This window comes from Thermobia domestica, chromosome 17 (assembly GCF_964235325.1).
Source record: "Thermobia domestica chromosome 17, izTheDome1.hap1.1, whole genome shotgun sequence".
Lineage (NCBI taxonomy): Eukaryota > Metazoa > Arthropoda > Insecta > Zygentoma > Lepismatidae > Thermobia > Thermobia domestica.
In genome coordinates, this window is record NC_137470.1 from 136,391,472 (window position 1) to 136,413,450 (window position 21,979).

Below are 21,979 nucleotides of genomic sequence, written 5' to 3' on the forward strand. Positions count from 1 at the left end.
TAGTACTTTGAAATTGTTCATATGTAATTCTGTGTAATGGTTTCACTTGTGCAACTGTTTATCTTTTTGTCCTTCTGAAATGACTCTTGACAGTTATATTAAGAAGCATGTAAAGATCAATACAACGTATTTTTATCAGGATTCCTACGTGAGTGAGTCGGCAGACGTATCGCATTTGTGACCAATTAGTCCTGGTTCCGAGTTCAAATGGAGGACAATTTCTCTCGGATGTAACTCGAGAAGCGGTTTTTATTCCGCTTTAAGCTTATGTGACCCTCTCCAGCATAACCCGGTTGTTGCATAATAACATCAAGGCGAAACAAACTTATTTCTGTCCATATATGATATGAATATATAGAGCAAACCATTTAAACCATAAAAACCTGGTTTAAACCAAAAGAACCTGGTTTAAACCAAAAAAACCGGTTTTTTTGTTTTTTTTTAAATAAAAACCATGGTTTTTGCCAACCCTGGTTATAACATTTGGAGTAGTGAATACATTTGTTGCTTTTTTAGTACTAACAGTATGTTTTTCTTTGCTTCGCGTTATGATGTTATTTTATTCTTTATTTTAATTATCATTTCTTTTTATTTTTGTTATTGGTATGTTATTTTATTTTTTCTTCATAATATGTTGTAACTATGCATATTGTGCTGTGTTTGTTTATTATGATGTGATTACGAATATTTATATTATATTAAATAAGTGTACAATGTGATAGCCTATGTACATTGTGATATATTGAATGTTTGTAAGTGCGTATATATTACTAAACATGTAGTTATAATACCTATTGTAATTGGAGCTTAAGCTCTGTTATGGGTGATAGATAATAAATAAATAAATAAATGTTAACCTTTAAATACCCAATGACGCAACTGTTGCTTCGGGGCTTTAAACCTCACTAGCTCAGACCTTAATTAAAGTAGGGAGATGGTTTTGGTACCAACGTATTCCTGAAGGATGCAGCTTTCCGCCGGTGTGCATTTTATGTATGTGGAGGGAGGAAGGTAAAGATTTTTTTTTTTGTTTTTTTCAACAGTTTTTTTTGGGGGGGCATTTTCCCCTTGGGGGTACACTCATAAAAATTCGTGTGGGAAGCAATGAAGTAGGTCACTACATGGTAATATCCTGTGTTTGTACTTCTTACTTATATGGGGGGAGGAGGGAGGGGACAAAGTTGGTCGATCTTAGAGTTTCGGTTTTTTGATTTAAATTATTTTTAGGACAGGCACCATCACCTCAGCCCCTAATTAAGCTAGAAAGATGATTTGCTACCAATGTATTCCTGAGGGATGAAACTTTTCGCCAGTATGCATTTTATGTATGTGGGGGTACCACGACTGAGGGGGGAGGGTGAAGTTCGTTTTTTATTTTTTTCATCAACTTTTTTTCATCAGGTTTTGGGGGCTGTTCGTCCCTCTTTGTGGTACAGCCATAAAAATAGGTATGTGAAGCAATGAAGTAGTCCCCTACTTGATAATAACTTGTATGTGTACTTGTTGCTTACACATTAGCATCATTTTGTCAGCGTACGGTGACTGCAAGGATAGCCAGGGCCCCGCAGAGTCAATTTTTCATATTTTTTAAAATGATTTTTAATGTTTCTTCTTCCATGAATATGGCGAGAATTGCACGAATGTTAACCTCGTTGGAATCTGTGGTCTGTAAACTTTCCAACGGTGTATGAATCTTGAGTCTGTGATAATTAAGGCGGTCACGTGAGAGTTTATGATTTTGTTAAAAATCCCTGGCGGGAGTCCAAAAGTTAAAGTCTACGCTAGCTAACTTCTAAACTTTTGTGAGTTGAGTTTGTATATTCAAAGTTGCCTTTACGTTATCAAGCTTTAATAAAAGTAATTATAAATAACTGTATCTAATTTTAATGTGTGTTTTATTATTTAGTTGTACATATTTTATGTTTCAGGTGTTTATTCATCGCTTTGTTCAAACACTTGACTTTCGTTGGTCAGCGAGCGTGCTACCGAACTGCTTTGGAATTCTGTAAGGTGCTTCTCTCTCTTGACCCGGAGAACGATCCTTTAGCAACTGTGTTAGTGATAGACTTCTATGCCCTAAGAAGCCGAGAATACGTATGGTTAATTCAGTTATTTCGGGAGTGGGAGTCACACAAAAACTTATCACAACTCCCTAACTTTGCATTTTCCGTGGCAGTGGCGCACTTCCAGCTAGCAGTGCAAAGTGGTCGAGAAGACTGGGAATATGATGTATCAACGGCTGATACCCTGCTACAAAATGCGCTTATTATGTTCCCGGGTGTGTTGATTCCCCTCCTTGATAAGTGTTCAATTCAAGCTGATCCTCGAGTGTCTAGTCACCCATTCTTTAACGATCAAGCTCAAAAAAGGTAATATTAATCTTATTTATTTATTTTTACAACATAGAGATAGTATATTGTCTGACATTGTGGCTTTTTTTATTCATTCTGGTCGAATTCTTAACTGAGACTAGACTATGTTCAATGGCGTTCGTTAAAAGAAGGAAGAGTGAGAGGGAAAGAATTTTCTGCATTTAAGGCATGATATTGTTCAATATTACTGCATTTTGTTGTATCGGAAAAAGTGAAGATCAGAACAAACTTTAAGAAAGGATGGCATTTAGTATCTCCCCGAAATCCATTGATGGCCTCGGAGCCGGTACGGTGACTTATAGTGAGCTGTTGTTAACGGGACCTCGTTTATGCGCATACCCACCATCGCTGGCGTGCCTGCACCCTACGGACGCACCTTCTCGCTGCTGCTCGGCACCACCTGCTGCGCTTATTCGGTTAGATGGGGTTTGTGCTTTTTAAGTGGCCACCTAGCACAAGTTTGTTCGTGTTTTGTGCATTGTAGTTTTTATGCCGTACGCTGTGTAATTATAAATAACTGTATTTATACTCATCGCAATTACAAATAACGAGCCGTAATCACCACTAAGTAAATCAGTTACTAGCAAGTGATTTGGGGGAGAAACTAAATAATACCCTTTAAGAAAGATACTGTTAAAGTTCTATCCAAGTGGATAAGTGTAATATATATATAGGGTTGCCAGACGTTCCGGTTTTCAATGAAAGAATTAACTGTCCCGAAAAGGGCTTTCGGGACACCTGTTTGTCCCGGTTTTCGTTCTTCAGACTGAAAAAAATCAACCTGCAAGAAGTAGTATGTCTCACTAAAAACGGAAGGTTTTCGGAAGATTTATATAACAAAATAATTTTACTAAACAAGCAAGAAGGAGTTTGAAAATCACATCCATTCTTTCGTCCTATGGGATTGTTTCGCTTTCAGAGAAAAAAAGATATTTTTAAAAAATATTCAAGAGTAGCATATCTTATGGCAATAATTTCTCGAATATCACTTTCAATAGAAATGAACGTCTTTTACTCGGTGACAAGCTTTAACTACTAGTTATTTTATACGTCAACTGATTTCTTTTTGTTATTGCTAAATGCTAAATTTATAGTATTACGGTAGTGTTTTTGACTCAGGTGACGACGCAACAAAGAAAACAATATCTCTTTAAACATAAATGGTAGGATATGTTGTAATTGGCACATAGTTAGGATCCGTTAAACACAATTCGGAATAAGGGATGCCTATGTTACCTTTTCTCATTCTGTATACACCTCTTGTGAGGCTTCATTTATGTTAACTGTGTATAGAATAAACTGGAAGAGATGGGCACTTAATTAATTCTGACAAAATGGGTAGGAACCCTCACCTTATATATAGCTTGAATCGGTGTCCCGGTTTTTCGTTTATAAAATCTGGCAACCGTATATATATATATACTCTGTTTCAAAAAGAATATACGTATTTCGAATGCATATATTTATTAAACTTTAAGACATACGAATATGAAATTTTACACACATATTTACGAACCTCTCAAGTTCAAAGTTCAAATTACAGATGTTCAATATGTCCTCCATCAGCGACGCGAACAATATCACATCGATACTCAAATTCCTCCCATACTCGGGCAAGCATGTCCTGCATCACATGTTATAGCAGTACGGAACCGGTTCTTCAACTCTTCCAGGTTCTGTGGGAGTGGTGGTAAATAAACGTTGTCTTTAACGAAACCCCACAGGAAGAAGTCAAGCAGGTTTCAAATCCGGTGACCGTGGAGGCCAGCTGAGACATGCTAAGTCGCCAGCTCCTTGACGACCAATCCAACGGTTCGGTAGAGTTTCATTCAGATATTCACGCACTTGGCGACTCCAGTGATGGGGTGCCCCGTCTTGTTAAAAAATGAAGTTGTCTTCGTGTAGCCTCGGAAACAACCAGTTTTGTAACAGCGAGATACTGCTTACTGTTAACCGTGTTTCCATTAAAGAAGAATAGGCCGTAAACAGATGATCGAGATATTGCACAAAACACATTGACTTTGGGCGAATCTCGTACATGTTCAATGACTGCATGTGGGTTCTGTAGGCCCTAAATTCGAACATTTTGTTTGTGTAACTGACCACTAACACAGAAAGTCGCTTCATCTCTGAACACGATGCGTTGTGCAAAAGTGTTATCATTGTCAATAGCATCCAGAATCTCGTTACAAAATGCCACACGTTTGCGTTTGTCATTAGGACGCAGAGCTTGTAAAGCTGTAACTTGTACGGCTTCATAACCAACCGACGAATCAAAACACACAAAATTGTTGTTGTCTGCACTTGTATCTCCCGACTGGCACGACGAGTTGATTTTGAAGGACTACGTTGGAAAGCAGTTTGAATTCGTGCAACATTTTCTTCAGGAACACGAGGGTGGCGAGGACTCTTTCCTTTACATACACATCCTGTATCTACAAACTGTCGATACCATCTGCGAATGTTCCGCCCATTCGGAGGATCAGTTTGGTACCTCAACCTGAAACGTCTTTGTACTGTAATCACGAAATTGCACTTCGCAAACTCGAGAACACAAAGTGATTTCTGCTGTGGAGTAGCCATTTTAAACATATGACGGTTACCAAGCAAAACAGAAGACAACTGACATCTAGCGGCTATTAATATAAACTAGACTATGTATTTGTTTCTCCAATAGCCGAGCCGAGGCGCAGCGATCGATAGTTTGGACAAAATAATTCTTCGTAATACGTATATTCTGTTTGAAACAGGGTATATATATATATATATATTGTTATTTGGAGGGAACATAATAAATCCACATGTGTACCATTTTGTTGGATGGTGTACCATTTTTCCGGCAACACTAAAAAAAAATCAAGTTGCAATAGACCTAACGTGATTTCTGATCAAAAAGATTGACACGTGGTTTTCACAGGGCTCTTTTGAAACTAATTTAACACCATTCAGGAAGTTCTGCAGAGACTGAAACAAATAATAGTCCCACGGTGCCATCCTGTTGTACAGTGGATGTATTAAAACATCTCTGCCAAGTACTCTCAATTTCTGACGGATCGTTAAAGATGTACGCTGACTGGCGTTACCAGCGTGGTATATGACACCTTTTCTGTTGACCAGTTCGTTCCGTTTCTTTTTAATTTCTAGGTGCACTAACTCTAATTGTCGACAGCACAGGTTCAAGTTTATCGTTCTGCCCTGCGCAGCGTTAGCAGCTCGTGACGCACTGTGCCCTTCCAGTCCCACCAAACACAACATACGCTTCCTGAGCGTCAGTGTGGGCTTTGTTACATATTCTGGAACTTTTCACTTCGACCACGATCGTTCCGCACATTGATATTGTAGATTATCCACTTTTCATCACCCGTGATCAACCGCTTTACAAGTGACTCGAGTCCGTTACGTTTTAGTAGTGCTTCGTAGATGAAAATTCGATCGAGTAAATATTTTTGAGTCAAATCATGCGGCACCGAGACATCAAGTTTCTTTTTATAGTCAGCTTTCTCCAAAAGGTTTAGTAGTGTTTGGTGACGGATGTTTATATGTCTTTGCGATGTCATAACTGCTCACTTTCTGGTCTTGCTCGACTTTTGCCAGAATGCCATCCACGTTTGTTATGATTGTTCGTCCACTCCGATGAGCATCTTGGACATCTGAAGGGCTTCTCCAGGTTACTCCCTACTTTCTTCACCGGTGAGTACCACAATCTATATCGCTATGTAAAGAACCGGCAGGCTCTGTAGGTCACGAATACGCTAGTCTTGATGTCACAAAGTGAGGTGTATTTCAACAGGAGTCGACAAACCGATCGGTGGTCCCGATCGTGTTTCGGTAACTTGGGCCACTAGAGAGGCTTCCGGTGGAGATCTATGTTTCTGTCCTCATCTCCTGACCCTTTTGCATAATTCTATGCTACACACTACCCATGAAACTACAGAGGTCTAGCAGGATCCTCAAAAGACGTGACGAGAACCGGCCCAGAAGCACGGAGTGTTTATTTGTAGGGGCGCATATCTTCGATGACCGACTGGCCCCCTTGAGCAATGTGATTATGGGGAGAACGGACAGACACGCTAGTTTCCAAATATGTAAACCCCGATGTCGCATTTGAAGTTGTTCCAGTGGCAGGGTCAAAAATGGTCACTCTTGGCTATTTCGACCCAGGCATCAGCTGAGCTTGTGGTGGTTCCATTTGGAACCTATTCTTAGGCTTGGTTATGATATCCAGTCACGTTCTTCGACCCTATTTGTGTATTCAAGTTTTTGAATCTCAAGTTTTTATTCCAATTCTAAGTACCTAAAATATGAGATTATAGGTAAAAAAATAAATAAATAACATGGAGAATTTCTTCTTCCTCATTTAGACCCCCTAAAACTTAAAAATATTCAATTTTCCTGTCGGTTAGTCTCGAAAACCTACAACATGCCAAATTTCAACTTTCTACGTCAACCGGAAGTACCTGTTATTTTATTTTATGTGTCAGTCAGTTCATGTAGTTTTATAGAAAAAAAAAATCTCTCTGATCGGAAAATATTTTTCATAATACCATAAAAGGAAAATATTTTTCAGTAGATCAACGACAAATAATAGTCGTGGTTACTCGTGGCTTTGTTAATGGGCATGTAAAATCAAACCGGATTTTTTTAAATAGTGTTTTATTTGTAATTTTTATCTGTTCCACTGATACAGCAATTACTTTTCATTTTACCAACTTTACAAGTATATTTCATTTTTCAGCCAAACGTCTGCCTTAACACAGCTTATACATTTGTACGTGACTCGAAGTTACCATATTTGGAAAGAGTCTGATTTGCTTCCATGGTTGGAAAGGAATGTTCACAAAGTGCTGGATCGGGTGGAATCTGGTGATCCTTTCGTGAAAGACTGTGAAGAAAAGCGACTAAAACGATATCCTGTTACACCATTAAATGTCTTTCGACACATCCTACTCTCAGATATGAAGACTGTTTCTGGAATTATTTCCGAGGTATGATTTTTATCTTTCTTTTCTCTTTTGAATATGTGGTGTTCTATAAATTATAGAAGTTTTGTAAATTGTTTCACCACTTCATGAATGTGGTTAAAGGATTATTTTGCAGTTTGCTGATGGACACCTAATTCAGCAACTATCGTAATGAGTTATAGCAGTATCCAATTTGCAAAATTATCTATACACTGTATTCGTTTTTGAGGCAGAACTACGAGAACTTCATTCCCCTGCTCCTGCAGCCAAAATTGCATTGACTGCAAAATCCGAACTGTAGAATAGTACAAAATTTCTTTAACATCAGACGGGAAACTCCTAAGGGGGGCGCGGTGGCTCAGTGGTAGAGCGTTCACCTCTGGTGCTTGGGGTCGCGGGTTCGATCCCAGCCCCCGCCAAGTGAACTTTGTGGTGGACAAACACCGTGCTCGTGGGTTTTCTCGGGGTTCTCCCGTTTCCTCCCACTTTCTTCATTCCACCATTTCACTCATCTCTCATTATCACCGTCTCCTTTAGCCTAACCGGCATAATCGTGGGACGTTAAACTTAAAGATTTCATTTCATTTCAGACGGGAAACTCCTAAAACTTTAGCACAAAGAAACGTGATTTTTTGAAAGCTAAAATTGTTGAACCTGAAACGATAGTGTATAAGGGAAATACTACTGACATGTGTAAGGCATCAACGTTTAAGAAATGCTATCAACCTCGCGCTTATATATGAAATAAATCGGACCTAACAAGTTTCACTGATACGGATAGTATTTTGAATAGATGGGAAGATTTCTTTGGCATTTTGCTCAACATGCAGCCAAAAAGTAATGTTCATAGAGAAAATGAAATGCATACAACAGAACCGTAAATTCCAGAGCCTAACCAAACAAAAATAGAAATTGCTGTAAAGAAATTAAAACAACACAAATCCTAGGGTGTACACGAAATTCCCGGTGAGTTAATTTTAACTGGAGAGAAAAAATTGTGGAACAAGATACACAAACTCATTCTCCTCATCTGGAACAGGGAGGGATTAATACAGGAGTGGAAAGAATTACTCATTGTTCCAGTTCACAAGAAAGGCGGCAAAACTTGATTGTAATTAGAGGCTTTTCTAAAATGATTCGAACCTTTTGTTAGTAAGGTTGGCCCCATACTCAAATGAAATTATTGGAGATTATCAATGTGGATTTAGCCGAGATCAACTAACTGTGAACCAGATATTTGCCATTCCAGGATTCCTACTGGTCAGAGAAGTTAGGGAAAATCAGGGAAAACTGTGTAGGTCAGGGAAGAAGACTGGAAATCAGGGAAATTTTATAAAATATACTTTTTCTAACATTAATTATACACCAGTTTCAGCTTAGCCAATCATTATTATAATCTATTTGGTTTGTATTTCTGTTTTTATCTTCTACGTGCAATTTTGTTTTTATCGCTGTTTATTTTATCTTTTACATGCTAGAATAAATGTTCTCATATATAAATATTCTCCGTTATTTATTCCTTATTTATATGTCAACGTCATCCGATACCTGTCATCAAAGTCAGGGAATTTCCTGCCAAAGGTCAGGGAAATAGATATCTCCAGATCAGTAGGAATCCTGCACTCGTCAAACACTCAAAAAGAAACAGGAATACGATAAACCGTTATATCAATTACTTTTTGATTTCAGAAAGGCCTACGACTCAGAAGGAAAACATTATACAACAAAAGCTAGTTAGAGTAATTAAAATATGTATAAGTGAATCCCAAACTAAAGTCTTCTTAAGAAAATACTTGTACACAAGCTTTCACGCCGAGAATGACCTGAAACAAGGGAATGCATTGTCACCATTATTATTGAGTTTTGTTCTGGAATACGCTATAAGGAAAACCAACGATAACAGCCAGTCCGTAGAGCTGAATGACAGTCATCCAGTAGAGACCGGATATTTAGGCATTAAAAACCTGGAAAATAGGCACTAAAATATAACTCGAAATAATGAAGAAAAATATTCAATACAATTAAAAAGTAAATTCAAGTCACAGATAATGTTCAAGGAATATAGAAACATACCAGTTTGTTAATATTTTTTTACTGTAATTATATATATAGAGGGGTTGGACAAAAAAATCGAAAACGTTTGCAAAAGTGTGAAAATCATACCTAATATGGTGTGGGGCCTCCTTTTGCGTCCAAAACAGCTTGGATCCGACGTAGAATGGACGTGTACAGCTCCTGAATCGTGGTGTGTAGAATTTTGTACCATTGTTCCTCCAAAACATGCTCCAGTTCCTAAAGGGATGCTGGTGGAGGGTAATGAGACCGAACACGCCTTTCTAAGTCAGACCACAATGGCTCAATGATGTTCTGATCTCGTGATTGTGGGACCCTGGGGAGGTGTGATAGTTCCTGGAGGTGTGATTTCACCGTTTTTGCAGCGTGACAGGGTGCCAAATCATCTTGGTAGATGCCATCACCATCAGGGAACAATATTTGGGCCATGGGTAGAACATGGTCCCCAAAAATGGCCTCATACGCCTTAGCATGCATCATTCCATGCAGGGCTATGATGGGACCTGCAGAAAACCACGGTATCACTGCCTATACTGTAACGGAACGACCCCCATGCTTTACAGTTGGGAGCAGACAGACTGTATCATACGCCTGCGACGGTGTTCTTCATACGTAAACACGACCGGTTGTTGGAAACAAGGTGATGGTCGATTCATCGAACCACATTACGTGTTTCCACTGCTCATGAATCCACGCCTTGTGGTCCTTGCACCACTGGATACGCCTCTTCGCATTTACTGCTGTGACCAAGGGTTTGGTGATAGCGCCCCTGCCATGAATTTTCATTTTATGAAGTTCCCGTCGCATTGTTTTCGATGAAACCGGGTTCTGTAGGCCGGAATTGAGTTCAGACGTAATTTTCATTGCAGTGGTATTCTTTTTATGCTGCTACAATCCGTTTTAATGCCCTCCGGTCCTATTTGACAGGATTCTTTTTCGACCACTTTTGTGCTTTGCAGACGTCGTTTGCCCATGAATTGTGTATGCCCTTGTGACATTGAACACAGTGCTTTTCGATACTCCCACAATGTTCGCCACTGTTGCCACTGAAGCTCCTATCAGACGGGCACCAACGATCATGAATCTATGGAAGTCTGTCAGGTCACCCATTTTACCGCACCACTTTCACACCACGACACTCACAGGTCAAGTGGTTACTGCTGACGGAAGAGGAAGGTCCACATGACACATTGAAAACAAAAAGCGATCGGCAACCGCAACACGTGTTGTACAGTGGATGGCCAATCTTACGTGTCGTGTGTGAAATGTTTTTAGATTTTTTTTGTCTAACCTATATATATATATATATATATATACAGTGGCGGATCCAGGATATGATCAAGGGAGGAGCTAAACCATAATTTGCCGTTTTATCCAGTGTAAAGCAGAATTGAAGCCCATTTTATCCAGTGTAAACCTGAGCGTCAAGAAGGGAAGGGGGGGATATAGCCCCTTAGCCCCCCCTTGGATCCGCCCTTGTATATATATATATATATATATATATATATATATATATATATATATATATATGAAGGGGTGGATTCCAAAAGAGCCTGTCATTTTTTGTCAATTTTGAGATATTGGTTCTATTAAGTTTCTTTTCAGCATCTTCGTATATTGAACAGGGTTTCATGCCAAAACTACATAAATCAAATTAAGTTGTAGGCAAAAGAAAACTGCGTCGTTTTCAAAAAAAAAAATCGTCTCCTTAATAGGCTCTTTTGGAATTGAGCTCTTCATATATATATATATATATATATATATATATATAGATAGATAGATAGATAGATAGATAGATAGATATAGATAGATATAGATATATATGTGTATGTATAAACGAAGCTTGACATGCATTCCATGTATATTTACAGCACTTTATCACTACACATAATCCAGGTTTTATACACTTTATCAGTACACACATCAGTCCAAAGTTTTACAGCACTTTATCAGTACACTTAGTAGCCCGATATTTTACGACATCTTATTACTACAAACAGCACTTATCTCGGAAGAGGAAGAATCCTTTCTTGAAATACTAAATTATATATTTTTCCAATGAAGTCTTATTTTGAAGAAAATGCATAGAATAGGCAACATTAGGCACTAAAGCAATTATTTAGGCAGGAATGGGCGAAATAGGCAAAATAAAATTGGCTTAAATTGACACTATGATCCACCATATAAACCTTAAAACGTTATTTTTGATCATATCTTTAATATTAAAGAATAGGCATTTTGCCTAACATCTGGTCTCTATTCATCAGGCTATTGGCTTATGCTGATGTAAATCTTATAGGAGATAATATGAGGACAATAGAAAGAAATGTTCTTTTATTATTTCATTTTGACGGTGCACTTAGGGGAGAGAGAGGGGAGAGATATATATAAAAATGATCGAAAATGACCGATATTAGGGTCGAAACCAGTTTTCGTGGTCCCTGAGACGAACAATGACACACCCGATGCCCTTTAAATCCAAACTCAGCCCCTTTATGTCCAAAATGAAACGTATTATCCCCTTGCGTGCGAGGTACGGGTATTCTGCTAGTATAAAATAACACAAAATACTATACAGCCACAGTGCTAACCCAATCAACGAACGAATGAATTCAAAATGGTTGACAAGGAAGGAGGTTATTGGCCGCAATGATACATGGAGAATTTTCTAGCTTTATGCAAATTACTCTTTCGTATTTGGCTATTTCTTGACATGTGACTCTGGGATCAATATTCAGAAAGAGTGACCACCTGGTTTCAAGGAAACCTACGCATGTTCTTTGTCTGGTCACTTGCCTCGAAAAAACGTATTCATGTTTTAAATGAAATAATAAATTTATTTTTTAAATTTCATAACTACCATTATTTCAGCTGAATTATTAAAATGTCTGCAGTATAATTATAAGTTCATTGCTTTACAAAACCAAGCGATTCTGTGATACGTTATTTAGCCGCATTCCTTGTTCCTTCAGCAAAATGTGAAATAAACCTTCGTAAATTTATGGTGCAAAGAAAGTTTGAAAATACGTTCTCGAGAACTTTTGTGGGCAATTTTGGAAAGAATGCATTGTCACGTTGAAAAAATCTGGCCACAGAATTCTATTTTGATCACAGCCTCATGATGGTGTTTAGAACACTTCGGTTTGCAAACAGTAGTCAATAAAGTTTTACATTTGTTTAGTTTAATTCCGTTTGTAGATAAGATTATAGGGCTTTCGAGAGAGGTGAGTGGCATTTTTTTTTTTTTTTTTTTTTTAATATGGTTGTACGTTGCTTTTTTCCTGAGAAAGACGCTTTAATATTCCTGTTATCAAAGACTTATGTGCTCATTTTATCGACGGAATATCGGAAGAAAGCGCCTTTAGTTTTAATCCAAGCATTTTTTTTTTTTTTTTTTTTTTTTTTTTTTTTTTTTTAAGTGATATAAATCTTTTTTCCTTTAAATCTAAGTAATGCTCTCAGATTAACATCAGATTGTAAGTTGAAGTTTCTTCTATATAGAATTCGAGCTAGTTCACAGCTCCGTGGAGAAAGTACTGTACATGTCTCGTCAGGAGAACATTAACAGCGCAAAGTGGTCAAACATTCAGTAGCATTTTACAGAGTGAGGCAAAAGACAAGGGAATTTGTAACGAAAATTAAATCAAAAATTAGGTTAATTTGATGCATGATTTTACTTACTGCAAGAAAACACGGTAACGGATGTATTAAAAAGTCAGTTATTAGATTTCATTTTTATTTATTGGGCTTTTTTGTTAGATTTAGCAGATTTAGATATTAAATTTTATTTCAGTTTTAAAATCAAGTTCTAATTTTCATGTGCTTTGCGAGCCCTAACTAGTAAAAGTGGCAGTTACATGACTACAAAATAGGCATTTCTCTTTTTTAGATTTTCCATGTTAGCATACTCACGGTCGCAAGTTTCTTAAAATTTATATATTTTTATATACATCCAAGTAGAAACTTCTGACCATGATGATACCAGTACCAAGAAACTTATGTTGACTGCATTCTGTTTTTCCCCTCATATATTGTTTTTGAGAGGAATCATGTTTGACTTAAAGATAGATAAAGGAGGGCGTGTAAGTCATGTAAATATCGGTGTCTCGTGTGTGATGGGAATGTCTAAATTCTTAGAGGAATGTTGTATGAAAGAGATTACTTTTAGGTTCATTTCTGGATGATACTATAAACTGAACATGTGTGCCAGCTTTAGTTGAAATGTTTCCTTTTCTTTACCTACATTATTCCGTGAGATATCCTTCCTTTTCTTTTCTCAATACTTCGCATGTCTTACCTTCACCTTTTCAGAATGAGTGTATGGAGGAAGTGAAAGGTAACTGGCTCAGGTTACCGAGGAAAAGAAGGCTGGCTTTTCAAATGGACCATAACGTGAAAATATGCAATACCAAAAATGTTATTTAATTTCATATCGTAAATTGTTGCCATACACGTGTCGCGGGAAATGTATTTTGAACAATTCTAGAAGATATACAGTTGGCTTTACACAGTACCAAAGATTATTGGAAAGCAAAACCTGAAGTGTGAATTCAATAGAAACCGTGGGAGACCCGGGTTCGATTCCCGGCGGGAGCTCATGTGGTTCGGATTCCACGTTAAGCAGTAGGTCCACGTCTCATATAGCCTCGCTGCTGAAAGGGACGCTAAACTAAAATCAACTCAACTCAATAGAAACCGTGCACTTCAACTCTTTGAATGATTCGTGCCATATATCATGCAATCCGCGTTTGCTCTTGGTGCTGTCCTAAGAAGTCTAGGGGCCGCGGTGGCTCAGTGGTAGAGCGTTCACCTCTGGTGCTTGGGGTCCCGGGTTCGATCCCAGGCCCCGCCAAGTGAACTTTGTGGTGGACAAACACCGTGTGCGTGGGTTTTCTCGGGGTTCTCCCGTTTCCTCCCACTTTCTTCATTCCACCATTTCATTCATTACTCATCATCACCGTCTCCTTTATCCTAACCGGCATACCCGTGGGACGTTAAACTCAAAGATTTCATTTCATTTTCTTTCCTATTCTCAATCTTTTTTACGCAGTATCTCCAGTTTTTATTAACTACCTATACATGGGTACCTTGTATGCTTCACTCGAAAGTGAAAAATGCCTCTTCGACACAGCATAAAATTGGTACCTGAAATTTCCCAACTTTCACACCGTACTCTCGAGAACTGACTTTACGAAACCTTTGGAAGTCTTAGCCCGTTTTCTATACTAGATTCATCTTTGAACCTACAAACATTCACCTTCCCTTATTCCTGTAACCTTAGTTACATCCTAAAATGCATTGTTAAGTGAATTCCAAACTCCCATCCTTACGAACACCAATTATTACCATAACTCCCGATTACCTACCAGCTTAGTTAAAATGCTTATTTTGCTTGTTTTTAGTTTTATTTTAAGTAGATGTTCTTTTCGTCTAGTGTTCCTTTTGTTTGTTCAAAGGTGCTTTTCTTGAATTTGGCTTTCCTATTATTCGGACTGAGAATGGCATTTGTTTTTCTCCGAGTGGAAAGATGGCGATGTAGTACCTGTATATCCAAATAGCATGCGTACTTGTGCTATGTGTGGTGTCGTTTTACAAACAGCTGAATCAAGAAGCAGCGAGCTCCAATTTTAGAATCAATAATGGCAGGGATTGATGTTCTAATTACACATCACCCAGAGCCCCTCCGTGGCTAAGCGGTTAGCGTACGCACCTTTGGCGTGGGAGGCCCGGATTCGATTCCCGGCGGGAGCTCATGTGGTTCGGATTCCACGTTAATCAGTAGGTCCACGTCTCATATAGCCTCGCTGCTTGAAAAGGGACGTTAAACTCCAAATCGACTCAACACATCACCCAACCAAAAAATCTCTCTGTCTTGCCTGAGTTTTTTGTGCTAATGATTGTTTTTTAGATGGCTATGTGACTGGGTGTTGAAGTCATACCTTATTTCCGTATCAGTTGTCATAATGACAATCATGCTATGTATCTACCTGTTAAAGATGCTCACCAACCTTGTTTCTCAGAGTATTTCAAAAATCGAAGAATAATACTAAAATTTCCAAGTAAATACAGAATATTTCGCAGTAAAGTAGTCAGTGTTTATGGCATGTTTTCCATTCTTGCTCAGCTCGTCTTCTAAGGCCTGAACTGTATGGATACTGTAAAAACACGGCGGTAGCAACTCAGAAAAGTGTGCGTTATTGTGAGAGACTATCAGATGCTAAATACACACGTTGGCGTTGAAGTTTTAGCGACAGAATTAGTTTTTCTTTCTCAATCGTGGATCTGGACACGGTGCAGATGGGACATATGGACACTCTTGTCCTAGTAACCAAGTGCTTAGAAAGTGAAAGTGACCGGGAAATTAGGAAATAGAGAATTCATTCTTTGTTCGGAAATCGGCTTTCAACTGACCAGTTTCATTTAATGATAGCGAAGCACTGGAAGTCCGAAGAGAAGTTCTTCCAGTACTATCGGGATCAGTGTAATCCTTTGATGAATTGTTGGAGCCGGTTGCTGGATGGATAATTAAAAAAAAAAATGAATACCTTGCTTGGACTTCGGAGAGACGCGTTGAGCACGCTCAACGCTTTCAATGGGAAACGAGGACGCGCTACCCGATCATTGAGCGGCATACTCAACACTAACAACACGGCGTTGCTGGTGAAAAACTCAACAATACCCGACCAATTCCAACAATTCATCACAGAATTTCACTGACGTTCAGTAGTATTGGAAGAATTTATCTTCATACTTTCGGTGCTCCGCGAGCATTAAATGAAACTAGCTTGTTGGAAGCCAATTTGCCAACGAAGGATGAGTTCCGCATTTTTTAATTTCTCGATCACTTTTACTTTCTAAGCACTGGATTACTATGACTAGAACACCCATACATCTCATTTGTACCATGTCCATATCCACGACTGACAACGAAAAATTAATTTTGTTCAAAAATTCAATCCAAGGCACGTGGACAAACACCGTGTGTGGGGGTTTCCTCGAGGTTCTTCCGTTTCCTCCCAATTGTTTTTTCCAACATTTCATCTATTTTTCATCATCACCGTCTCCTTTAGCCTAGCCGGCATATCCGTGGGACGTAAAACTCAGTTTTTTTTGTTTTTTTTTTAATCCAAGACACATGAAACGCACCCTATAGCCTGGTTACGGCCCTAGCCTCGCGTTACCAACGCCTACTTTTCCGCGTTGCTAACGCCGCATTTAGAGCGTCTGTATAGCCCAGACCTAAGACTCCGACGTCGTAATTTATTTGAAGAAATATTTTTTCTACCATTTGGAACATATCGATACCACTCTGCTAACTAGATAGCACTTACTAAGTTCTAAATAATTACACAGAGAATGCATCGAAAAAAAAAAAGTGATGAAGCATCTTTAATAACAAGGACATAACAAGGAAATAGATATAACGTCATGACTTGAGCACTCCATTAATGTATGATCCTTTCTTTTGATTATCTTTCTTTCTTTTGCTGTCTGCTGACCTGACACATTGAAAGCACAGCAAATAGATTTGCCATATATATGTGTGTGTGTATATACAGGGTATTTCAAAACAACACCGACAACCTTTGGGAGGTGATTCCTAATACCAAGATAAGACAAAAAGTATAGACCAACCTGGATGCACAAATGCTTCCTTGTGGTGTTATAGGCTATCGAAAACATGAAAAAATGTACTTTAAAGGTCCCTAGTTCCAAAAACTATGGGACGTACCGTAGTCGGGTGAAGACGACTTAGGAACTAGTATGTGCCCTATCCAAATATCCAAGTTTCACAATCCTGCGGTACTTCCGGAACAATTTTTATAAAGGTAGTTCGTGAGTACTTCAAATTGTATATCTGTAGCCAAACTTCCTCAAAATTGTTGCGTGACTAACTTAGGATTCTGAAACATGTAATTTTGGATAGCGCACATATTAGTTTCTAAGTGAAGTCTTGACCCGACTACGGTAGGTCACATAGTTTTGGAGTTAGGGGCCTTTAAAGTGCATTTTTTTCATGTTTTCGGCAGCGTATAACTCCGAAATTAAGCATTTGTGCACCCAGGTTTGTCTATATTTTTTGTCTTATCTTGGCATCAGGAATCAGCTCCCAAACGTTGTCGGTGTTGTATTGAAACACCCTGTATATACTGTGTATTTGCTTTTGAACAGTCATCTAGATACCTTAACTCTTTGAAACTCACAAGTATGAAAATAGAATCTATCACCAAAGCCTTACTTAAAGCGAAGTGAATTCCAGGACTAATAAAAATAAAATATATGAAAAATGAGAAGCATGACCGTTTTGCGTAGGCTGAGTTGCGAGACTGTACTTCAAAGTATCATTTGATTCTAATAAGTGATATGAAGTGAAACCTTGTGCTTCATGGGGTTAAACAGTCCGTTCAGTATGCCTCTTTGTAGTGGATATTAAAACTTACGTAGTGCTAAAAAAATAATAAACAAGTAAATCAAAATGGTGTTGGCATTGCAGCGTTCGTCCAGATCGCACCACTTGATAACAAAGGTGGCAAACTCCAGTCGAGGCAACTAGCAACAACAGCGGTAAAATTCTTGACATGCTGACAATATATTGCCTAATTTCAGATCACTGAGTGCTCAATTTAAGTCCTTCGGTACTTGATGTTAGAGAATTTATTTTGTAAAAAAATATTATTTTGAAAATAAGTAATTTATTCTTGTAACGGCAGGAAGTGTAAATGTGTTTCAAGACCAACTTTCTGTTATACTTTGTGTCTTAGGTTTGCTTCATGATTTGATGATTGCTTCCTGATTGCTGTTTTTAGCATGATTGTTTCGTTACACAGGAAAGAAATACCAGATATCATTATGGAAAGGGAATATAGGTCAAATTCGCTAAAACTTATAGGTGTTTGTAGGTCCTGATCAAAAACCCCAATGTACACATTCAGTTTTTACAATTTTTAGTACGATACGTAGAGATTGTGTATACCTTTTACGTGTTACGTAATGGTGAGCATGAAAAAATTACCTTTGTTTTAAGTTTTCTTCGTTCGATTGTAATTGTTTCAAATTCGATATTCCCGACAACGACAAAATAGTAACTTTTATAGACATTAAATTAGATGAAGTTAGATTTTAGAAAAATATGATTTTCTGACTTCTAAACACTTGCTAGTGACCAGAATAAATAGTTTGGTCCAGACTTTAGTTCATTGATAATACAAGAACTTAGCGACTTAACAACTGTTACTTGAGTATTTGCATGAATCCGTGCAGCAGTGGAGCTTTGTAAGATTTGTCTGGGGGATCATGAAATCTATGTGGAACTCTCGTTACATAGAAACAGATCGTTCGAACTGTATGGGATTTTTCTTTTCGGAGTTAATGTCGGTACATATTTTTAATGTCGTTTGATTAAAGAATTTTACAGAATGTTTGTGCTGGATATGTTAGTAAAAAGGATTGTGGAATGAATTGTGATGGAATTTTAATATCTTTCTTTCTTTGTTTGTTTGTTTGTTTCTTTCTTTCTTTGTTTCCTTTCTCTTTTTTCATACATATAAATGAAAGTGACTATATTTCTGACTTTGCACCGCATGAACCACCCGACCGATCTCGATCAAATTTTCAGCATAGATTAGGTTCGGGCCAGGGAGTGTTCTTGTCATTTCACTTTGACAGTACAAGGTAAGGACGGGGAGAGGTATTTATATATATATATATATATATATATAAAACTTAATAACTCTTGAACCACAAGATCGATCTCGATCAAATTTGCCACATAGATAAAGTTCGGGCCTGAGATGTTTTTTATCATTTCACTTTGACGGTGCTACTTACAGGAGGGGGAGATATGTAAAAATGATTCAAAATTCCCGATATTAGTGTTGAATCCATAGTTTACGGGGTCGCTGAGATGAAAAGTGACACTTCTGATGACATTTAAATGCAAATTCAGTCCCGCAACTTGGGGGGGGGGGATATAATAAAGGAGTTGTGTATTTAAAAGTTTTTAATTCAACCTAGTGAAACGGGTAATCAACACTAGTAAAGGTATAATCTAAAAAGTTTTAACTGTGACTTTGTATGAAACACTATTTCAATATGTTCACAAACAGGATGTCACAATATTTGTGTGTGTTGTACTTAAAATCCCATAAACCATATCCTTTAATAATACTGTTTTTGTTTTTTTTTAAGCGTTATGCCTATTAAGGCGTCACATATTTCTGTAGCTCATATGAAACTTAGTTTTGATAGGTTTAATAGCAAAGTTCTTTAATAATACTGCTATCTTATAAGTAATTGACAAAACTAAATAGTGGATATTCTTCACGGAAGTAACGCACATAGTGTATAACACAAACAATAAACTTATTCGTAATCTGTTTAGTGAATAGTTATCTCCAGCAATGTCATGTCTGTCGGTTGGGTAACTTGAAATAACTGTGCTAAGATAATTTATAGTACCCATTGTGGAGACACTTGGAACGTTTGGTATTTTTACTTGTCACATGCTTTACTGGAATTCTTGTGTTCTAACCATGGAACACTTGATTTCGATGTTATCCTCCTTCGTGCCTAGTAGTTTGCTAGAATATAGTTTGGAATTTGTTTGCTAGGATGTTCTGCAATATGCAGAGCTGGATTTAGGTTTAGTGGGGCCCTAAGCTACTGAAGATAGTAAGGCCCTTTATATGTCCAGATGAACGTAGGACCCTATATACAGAAATGAAGAAACCAGTGTTATTTTAGGAAGCAAACTAGCAGAAGGTGCCCCATTACTTACATCATAAGGGCCTTCATAAACGAAGCACTGTTGCTATATGTAGATGTTACTTTATTTATTGTTTTTTTTTTTATATTTTGAAAATGTACATTCAATTTTTTCCTTGAATTTTGGGGCCCCCAAGAGTATGGGGCCCTAAGCTATAACTTGTTTAGCTTATACGTAAATCCGGCACTGGCAATATGCTATGTATGTGCTAGAATTTCAAGTGGGTCAACTCGGTGTACGTAAATTTTCAAAAATGAAGATATGAAAACTGGGAAGAAATATGCAGAGAAAAATGTAAAAAGTAAGCAAGAAAGAGAGAGATGCAAATAATTGCAACGAAAGATTCGTACGCCGATTTGTCCTACCCCTGCTGGAAGTACGTAGTATGTAGAAAGTATCTCCACAAAATTCAGTAGATTTATTGCATAGCTATATATTTTTGTGGTGACTGAATTGTGGTATCTCCAAAATGTGATTCGTTATTATTTTTTAAAACTTTTCAAGGGTTGTATGACTATATTGGAATGTATGTTCTCAACGTGTTACATATAGTTGGAAGCTGAGAAGAATGTCAATGCTGGGTAAGGAAGCAAACTGGTAACGCCTTTCATGGTCTCTTGCTGGGTTGTACAGAGATTGGTCAACTTGGATGCAGATGATTTTGAATGTGCACGCACCTAATAAGTCATCCATTGTTGTTTTTGGTATGATATTTAGTACTCCGGACTATGTGTCCACATTACACTTTCCATGTCCCTCGTTCGATCCCGGGACATGAAAATGCGTAGTGTACAGGGTGTACCAAAAAGGACTTTACACCTTTGAAAACTCATATTGATTTATTTATTTATCTTACAGACATGGTTTTGGTGTTGTTTTGTGGCAAAATACATTAAGTTTTGACTCACGTAGTACACTAGTTCACAAACAAGCCACCACAAGCGCTGCCGGCAGTTGCAGCAAAGATGGCTGCCTTTACTGGTTCCGAGCGTGCTAGCTGTGTGTTTTGGTTTGAAGAATGCAAGGTTCAGTCACTTTCCATCCAACTACTGGAATGAAATATTCTTCCAGTTCAATTTTCAGAGTATTGTATATACGAGTTTAAAGCGTGATACATGTTTGTTCGCTTTTTAGACTACCACGTACGGTTTACACTTACAGAGAAAGTAGAATATGTGGCACCGATATTAATGCAACAATGATAGATGTTACAATTAAGCAGCGTTAAGAAAATGGTTGGTTCAGAGTCCCATTTCTGAAAACACTACAAGGACATTGTTTTCTATATTTTGTACTAACATAAGTTGCTGTTCCATACAGACAAATTGCGTCAGTAAACTTTACAAAATAATTCGACAAAATCCCTAGAATTTAAAAATAACAATAATCTTTATATTTTTATATATTTATATATATATATATATATATATATATATATATATATATATATATATATATATATATATATATATATACTATGTGATCAAAAGTATCCGGTCACCTGGCTGAAAATGACTTACAAGTTTGTGGCGCCCTCCATCGGTACTGCTGGAATTAAATATGGCGTTGGCCCACCCGTAGCCTTGATGACAGCTTCCACTCTCGCAGGCATACCTTCAATCAGGTGCTGGAAGGTTTCTTCGGGAATGGCAGCCCATTCTTCACGGAGTGCTGAACTGAGGAGAGGTATCGATGTAGGTCGGTGAGGCCTGGCACGAAGTTGGCGTTCCAAAATATCCCAAAGGTGTTCTATAGGATTGAAGTGAGAACTCTGTGCAGGCCAGTCCATTACAGGGATGTTATGGTCA

General features: G+C 37.8%; 1 protein-coding gene across 2 annotated transcripts in view; it reads left to right on the top strand.

Annotated features, from left to right (window-relative positions):
• The window catches only part of Nulp1 (Nuclear localized protein 1), an 82,685-nt gene that overhangs the window by 38,916 nt on the left and 21,790 nt on the right, over positions 1-21,979 (top strand). For both annotated transcript variants that reach the window (XM_081744315.1, XM_081744314.1), the window contains exons 7-8: positions 1,929-2,369; positions 7,108-7,357. In XM_081744315.1, coding sequence (XP_081600441.1) covers positions 1,929-2,369; positions 7,108-7,357 — 691 coding nt within the window. The remainder of the gene's footprint in view (positions 1-1,928; positions 2,370-7,107; positions 7,358-21,979) is intronic.